Source organism: Carassius auratus, chromosome 4 (assembly GCF_003368295.1).
Source record: "Carassius auratus strain Wakin chromosome 4, ASM336829v1, whole genome shotgun sequence".
NCBI lineage: Eukaryota > Metazoa > Chordata > Actinopteri > Cypriniformes > Cyprinidae > Carassius > Carassius auratus.
The window spans coordinates 11,515,262-11,523,394 of NC_039246.1; the positions used below are offsets into that span (position 1 = coordinate 11,515,262).

Sequence of the window (8,133 nt, forward strand, 5' to 3'; positions counted from 1 at the left end):
AATCACAGTTGTTCTTTCTATTCCACAAACATCAATGGTCACTTAAAATTTAACACAGTGAAAAAATTAAATAAATTGATCATGTAAAATAGTAATGTTTATAATTATAAAGACAATATTTATATATATATATATATATATATATATATATATATATATATATATATATATATATATATATATATATATATATATATATAACTTGCAATGAAATTATATATATATATATATATATATATATATATATATATATATATATATATATATATATATATATATATATATATATATATATATATATATATATATATATATATATTTATTATATATTTATTATATATTTATTTCTGGATATAATCTAGAATATAATTATTTTATTTATATTTTAATATTTTAAGTTGCAATGAAGTTAAAGTACATTGATAACTGTATAGTGCCAATAGTGATACATTTATGTCTGCCAATTATTAAATATATTTATTATTAATTATACAATTATTAATTATAGCCATTTAACAATTTCAAAGTCATTACTTTTAATAGTTCAAAAACTGAAAATAATATGTATTGTTCACAGGAAAAATGGCTGAGTAGTTTTTCCAGAGTTACATTTTTTTTCCTCAAAAATAGTTGTTTTTGCTCTATTTTGAGTGTACAGAGTCAAATTTATCAGTAGAGTGGGAGTAAAATCACAGAGTAACTGCAGTGACTCCTCCCATAACTGTTCTCTTCCCAAAGTTTCGTTTATCCGCCATCTTATTAGTCACGGCCGTCGACCGCTGCTGCTTTGCTTTCTGCTGGATGGTAAAGTAAATATAGTTTCAAAGTCTTGGTAACGTTATTCATATATTTTTCATAATATTCACCCGTTATTAGCTCAGGACATTTCGTCAATTATTCTTTTTTTTTTTTGCATATTACATCGCTTTCTCATGTTAGCTTGAGCACTAAGTTGTGCCATGTCAGAAATAAATTAGACTAAGTAATCTTTAATGCAAACAGCTAAGTTAATATAAAAATAACTAACATTAATTGACATCAGTAAGTACGTTATAGCCTATTAACGTTAAATGTTTGTCCACATAAGTATTGTGACAAGTGATCGAAATGTGCGCCACATGCCACCACATGTACTTGACTCGGTATAGAGTAAAAGTCAACGTTAGCCGTAATTAACTTGCATTGCTGGGAGGCTATTTTGATATGCATTATTATCCCGATTCGGAGGGTTACTGTGGGGATGTAGGTATTTTCAGCATTTACAGATTTTTTAAATATATTTTGTCATCTTTGACCGTATGAATCCAGAATTTTGGGGTGTGACAATTCAGAATTCGCCGTTGACTCCTTTTTGTCCACTGCCGAACACAGTATAATAATTTGTTTCTGCTCTAACGTTAACTGTTCTCTTCCCAAAGTTTCGTTTCGTTCCGCCATTACAGTCACTGCCATTGACCACTGCTGCTTCGATTTGAGAAGATAACGTGTGTTTCTGCTGGATTGTAAAGTAAGTAAAGTTTCAAAGTCGTATTCATTTTTATAATATTCGCCTCTGTTTTTAGCTTAACGTTAGATCATTTTGGCAGTTTTTTTATAGAGAGTGATTAAAGATCGCTTTCTCCTGTTGACTGAGAACTAAGTTATATTGAAAGCAAATAGCTAGCATATAATGTTGTTAGATTACAAACGTTAACGTTAATTGACACAGGTAAAAAAAATCTTACGATATCTGTTGATCAAATGTTCGTCCGCTAATCTTTTGTGACAAGCATCTGGAGTCGTGCACCACATGTACTTGACTCGGTATAGAGTTAATGTTAACCGTTATTGCCTGAGGCCATTTTTATGTGCATTAACTTACCCCTCTTTGTACGATAATTGTTTCTGATAGGAATGTAAGATGTTTTCATTATTTACATGGGATATTTGGTGATTTTATTACCGTCTAAATCTAGAATCTTGGTGTTTCATTTCATAATTCACTGTTTGAATCCCTTTTGACCACTGCGGAACACAACTGTTGCTTCACTGTATTTGCATGCATTTGTAATATGTACACTTTTATTACAGAAATCCTGGGAAGTATTTACAAGCAGAATATTAATCAGTTGAAAGGAGAAAGAGGGAAATAAACGGGTAAACATTAGAAATGGGCTTTAAATTTTAACATAATATAGCCTTACACATTAAAAATGTAAACCAAGCAACTTTGTTTTTCGTATGTAAATAAGTTCACAAATTCAATTTTTTTTAAATGACATACATCATTTTGAGTTAAAAAGAAATGTCAATTATATGTATCTTCTTTGTTTTTAACAGATGTAAATAATGACGCAACAAATAGGATATTAATTTCTTATTAAATCAAATCTTACTTATTAAAAATTCAAAGAATGGCCTATTACATTATTACACTTGAGCAGCGCGTTCCCTGGTTTGTAGGATCATAAAACTCACTCCTCCTCTGTGAATAAATCACCACGAATGCATGAGATTCATCACTGAAGTGCATGCAGATTTATTTCTCATGAGAAACAATTACCATCCGAATAAAGATATATTGAGCACCTTGCCTTAACAGAACTATTGGACAGTTATTACATATAAAAAATACATGTTGTGTAGTGCACTAATGAATGTTCTTTTCTTCCTCTGACTGTGAGTGTTATCGCCTTGTTTAACTTTGTCTTTTTGGTTCTTTCAGGATGCAGACCAACAATGTTATCAGAGTGAAGTTCAAAGACAGCAAGAGATATATTTTTTCTTCAAAACCTTTTACATTTCAATCATTTTTGGAATGTGGTAAGAGATAAACTTTAACATTGTTAATATCATAAATACCTTTCAGTCTAAATTTATTATTATTTTTTAGGTAATATATTAAGTGTATGAATGTATATTATGGGGTTAAAAAATAACTGTTGTAGTTCCTTTGGCATTGCTGGCTTCTGTGTCAATTTTCCATTGGTGTGTCTTCCTTTAGTTGCCAATAAATTTGATCTTCCTACAATGGATGTGAAAGTCTTTGATGACTCGAAGACAGAAGTTGATGAGGAAGCATTCGTATATCTGCTGAGACGACCAGATCTTGGTGTATTAGAAATTGTCATCCCAGGCACAGCAAACATTGATGGTAAATTGTTTGACATTCAGTAATATTCACCAATTCACTGATTTGCATAAGCTAATATGGCTATTGGATTAATTCTTAATAGCTGTGTAGTATGCTGCCACAGTAGCATGAACAGACAATCAGACCTTTGATATGGTTTATATTGAAGATTCTTTAAGCTCAAGCTCATTAGGAGATGAAGGTACATCAGAGTCTGATGACACTGCAATGTTGATTACAAGCCCTCCTGAAAAAAATCTAGCTGAGGAACATCGTCTTGCCAAGGTAAGGATCTCCAATCTTGCCTCTGAATTACATCTATATAGAATCTATATAGAATGACTTATGAGCTATGTACACTTGTCAGTTGTTCATTTATAATCCCTGAACAATATCGCATCATTCCCCCTCCAGATGATTGAAGAGATTCTAAAGACCAGCCCTGGAGGTGAAAAGATTATAAACGAATATACCCGCACCAAAGGTCTGTCCGATACCCGAAGACGTGACATGGTGAAAATTTTGGTAGCACATTTAACAAATGAACATGGGTAAGTTGTTCATATAGTAGTTTGTAAATTGTTGTTTATGATGTTATGTGTTATAATTATAATTGCTTTGGTTTGTGTGTGTTTGTGTGTGTGTGTGTGTGTAGAACAAGCCCTTCCCGACGTTTGAAGGAAGAATATGCGAAAGGAATCATTTCCCTCTTCCCATGCTTGGCTGACCCCAGGAGCAAGCTTGGATATGTAAGTAGTAGTAGTCTCTCAATATTTTTGTTGTACCGGAGGAGGAGACATTATGTATATTGCAGAATAAAGAATATCTGCATTATAATTGATATGGCATTTATTGCCTTAATCTGGTAATGTATAACTACTTGGTCTGTTTATTGTTCTGGTAATAGGAGCATTATTACAATGCAGAAGATGGAAGTGGATATTTGGCGTGGAGAATTAAAACTCTGCAGAAAGAAGCATCAGAGGGACGGATGAAGCGTCCACGGCAACCACAAACAGGTGTGAGATTTTATGTTAAGTCAATGCTTTTATGCATCTGTAATTAAGCCACATTGTGAATGAGGTCTCATGTTACATAGCATCTCTGTTCTTTTTTTAATGCAAAATTTTTTGCATAATCATCAACATTGGGCAAATTCAGATGGCATTCTGGGATATATGCATGTTTCACATGTTATTTTGTGTCATTTATCTAGTTTTGGCATTAATGTGTTTTGCTTTGGAAAGATAAGGAACTAAACAAATTTGGTTTTCATATTGTTTTAAACACTTTCAGGTGGGCCAACTGCTGACAGACAATCCTACAAAGAAGACTGCTATTTGACTATTTGACTGAAGACCGTCATTGTCAGGAAGCAATAGCCCTGATGAAGCATACAGCTGATGAGGCAGTGGTAAAGGAAAAGATGAAGTTAACGCTGGCCTATCGCCAGAAGCTGCTGCATGACCCTAAAAAGTCTGCTGATATTCTATCAGTTTTCTCACGATTCCTGGATATACCAGGCTTGGTATGTGAGACTTAAATTCTTAAAATATGAAAACAGACAAATATGAAATCAAGTGCTATTGTTGTTCTGCAGTAACAGAGACTTGTTAGGTAAACAAAGTCAGTTCCTTCTATGGTACCTACTTTAATTATCTTTGGCAGATTAATCAAGATTTTGGACTTTTGTTTGGTGATGCGACCTCTGCAAAGTTGTTGGAGAAGTGGTCTACCAACATAAAACCAAAGGTTATTGCACAGAGCCGTGGCCTCACACAGACTAGTGAGCTCCAAGACCTCATCCAAAATGCTGAAGCCACTGAAGTTGAAGAAGGTACCGTATCTACATTGTGGCACACTTTAAATTATTTAAGAGGAAGTTACACATTCATGACAAGCATAGCTTTACTCAGATCTACACTTTAAATTGCAGAGACAACTATATCCATTACATAGGATTTGCAGATGCATATTTATAGTTTGAAATGGTTTTAATATGGGAGTCTGAATAACAAAAGCATCTTTGATATTTTGTAGGTAAAGTTTAGCTGTATGTTCAATATATTTGGAGGTTTAACCTAAATTCATCCACACATCTGTATTCATCGAGACTAGGCCATGAATGTGCTCTTAATACTGAATCTGTGTGCAGTATTAACTAAAATACTGGAGTGGTTAATTTATTTATACCAGCACCTCAACAAGTCAATTGAAAGTGATTTGGAGGTTATGCTCAACCCCTTCTGCCTAAATACTAAAAAATGTTTAATTTGTCTTCTGTGTTTCTAGGGTGGGACAGCGACATGTCTTCCATTCTGATGCTGGTTCACCTTTTGCCACCCTCAAGTCAAGGCCGCAAGAGACCGGGAAAGATCTCAGCCAAACAAGCATGTGATCGTCTTGTGAAATTCATCAAGGTGAAGCTACTGATTTAACAGATCAAATTACACTGTTTTACAATGTTTTGTCACTGTGTGAACTTGAACTTGCTTATTTCTCAGACTTGCTTACTTCTCTAAAAGATCACTTGTCCTCCAAATTATTGTTCTTGTGGTATTCTTTTCTACTTAGCACATATTTAGTAATGATCTCCCGAAAGTGTGTAATACAGAAACTTTGGTGGAAGACGTCACTGTGTCTTTATGAATGCTGGATATTTACTTTAAGGGCCCTATTTTAACAATCTAAACGTAAAGTGTAAAGGGGGTCCCTTACTGTTAAGTCACATTGGCACTAATGTGTTTTCATTCTTTCACAGACCGGTAACAGTATCCAAGGGCACTTGGACAGTATTGGAGAAAGACTCCAGCCGTATCTACTCGCTGTTGGGCCGAACAAAAGTAGGATCCATTCTTGGTTTATTGTGATTGACCAACATGCTCTACCCTGTAAGGCTTCTAATTCATTGGCCTGTGTTGATGAGCTTTTCAAACATTTGATCCTAATGCCATGAAATTTGGTCCCGGGAAAATGGTCCCATTGAATGAAATGGAAGTTGGTGCTGAGATAGCTGGAAAACTTAATGTGCCTGTGTGGACTAAGGTCCTAAATGTGAAGTGGGTCAAGCGCTGTGGAAACACTTATCGATCAGGGTTGGCAGTTTGTGTTCAAGTTCAAAATGACATGCCTGTGTTTTATGTAATCCACAATATTGTTATTAAAAATGAGCACATCCTTTTAATAACAACTGCACTGAAAACAATGTGTTTAGATGAACATATCCATGCTTACAAAGTTGCACATACCACAGAAGCACCTCATGTTTTGGAGATTAAGGATATTTTGCACCACAAGTTGTTTGACATTTCTGATGTCTTATGGTTGTGATTCTGATTTGTTTATTGTACCATATAGTTTCATGTAATTCTTTTTCATCTCATCCATTGTTATCATTACTTTTTATTTTAGTATTTTTTTATTTTATTTTTTCACAATTACAACATGATGACACATTCAAAATGACAAGTGAATTATGTTTCAGTGTAATGTTGTTTGAAGAGGAGGAGCTTGAAAAAATAAAATTGAGACATGAGTATATTGTTTGTTGTTTTTTGTTTTATTTTAAAACTGAAAAGCAAGTAATTAATTTTAAGGCTTTTTGAGGGTAAAATATGAATGGTGTAATTCAGAGGAATAACTCTGGATAGAGTTACTTTTTCTTTGTAGTTCACACATAACTGATGATAAACAACTCCGGAGGGGAAGTAAATTGTGGTAGAGTAAATTTGTAGTTCCTCTGAACAGAGTTAAAAAGTAGCAAGAGTCAATTTCATGTAGCACTGAACTGAGTAAAATAGTACAAGAGTTAATTTGAAATAACACTAAATAGAGTCAAATATAACATGAAAGAGTAAAATATGAACACTAAATTGAGCAATATTAACTCTGGAAAAACAACTCTATCAAAAGAGTAACTTTTACTCTTTTTAGAGAGGGACCAAATGTTATCTGGCATAGAGTAAAATTTTCTTCAATTTGAGTAAATTTTACTCTGTCAAATTTACTGTGTTTGTTTGTTTGTTTGCATCTCTGTGTTTTGCTTTCAGTATTGAAATATAGTTGTACCAAAAAAAATTATTCATGGCTATTATATAATAACATGACATGACATTACATAACATTTGAAAGCCACTATTTTTAACATTTAATTACTCCAAAATGGCATTAAATATTATTATATACTTTTATTATTATATAATTACACAATAATGATCTTGGATTTAAATGCACTTATACAATCATCACCGAAAAACCATTTTGCATTTTAGCAACTTATTTTGTCTGTATAAATTATAAATAAATAAATTAATATTAAAGCTTAATTTAATAATATAAAATTATTACTTATTAAGAATTACCTTTTACATTTATTTACATTCATGATTCTGCAAATAAATAAATAAATCAGAAGTTAAACACTTATGATCTATATTTGTACGCAAGGACCAATCATACTTTTCATACTTAAAAGAGGATCAGTCCTCACTTTAAAATATTGACCTAATTTTTTTATTTTATAGGTATAATGACAAGTTCCCCTTTGGTACTAATACAGGAACAGTGTTATTATTTTTGGATCTGACCTAGAAATATGACTGCTGAATCTCCGCATATATTCAGCAGTTTGCCTCATAAATCAAATTCACATGCTCTATTCTGATGAGCTTCTAATAAGTCCACAAGGAGCCGAGTCACTTCCTTAAATTAATCTTTTAATGGACTTTCCACCTTCTAAATTGGCCTGCTTCCTTTTGGCAAGACCACAACGATTGCAGGGGTCATTTTTCCACGTCCTCCAGACAGATAAAATCTGCCGCAGAAGAAATGAGACAGCTCTTCCTGTTGCTCATTTCCACACACACACACAAACACACACAGATGTGTTTGATAAATTAGGCTACTTTTCCAGGAAAGGAAAATGGAAGTCTTAATTTACAAGCACCCGCTGGATCAACGCTATATGCAAGTCGCCCCACACACACACACACACACACACACACACACGAGTCCCCCGAGGA

At 33.2% G+C, this 8,133-nt stretch overlaps 1 protein-coding gene across 1 annotated transcript; it reads left to right on the forward strand.

The window, feature by feature from the left end:
• Window positions 1-700: 700 nt before the first annotated feature.
• On the forward strand, window positions 701-6,512 carry LOC113058554 (uncharacterized). Its single transcript, XM_026226557.1, has 12 exons — window positions 701-804; window positions 1,419-1,507; window positions 2,705-2,802; window positions 2,984-3,133; window positions 3,282-3,397; window positions 3,527-3,663; window positions 3,768-3,861; window positions 4,020-4,131; window positions 4,409-4,640; window positions 4,781-4,949; window positions 5,405-5,532; window positions 5,874-6,512. Exons 3-9 carry the CDS (start codon window positions 2,706-2,708, stop codon window positions 4,462-4,464), a joined length of 762 nt encoding a protein of 253 aa, XP_026082342.1. The 5' UTR covers window positions 701-804; window positions 1,419-1,507; window position 2,705; the 3' UTR covers window positions 4,465-4,640; window positions 4,781-4,949; window positions 5,405-5,532; window positions 5,874-6,512.
• Window positions 6,513-8,133: the final 1,621 nt, after the last annotated feature.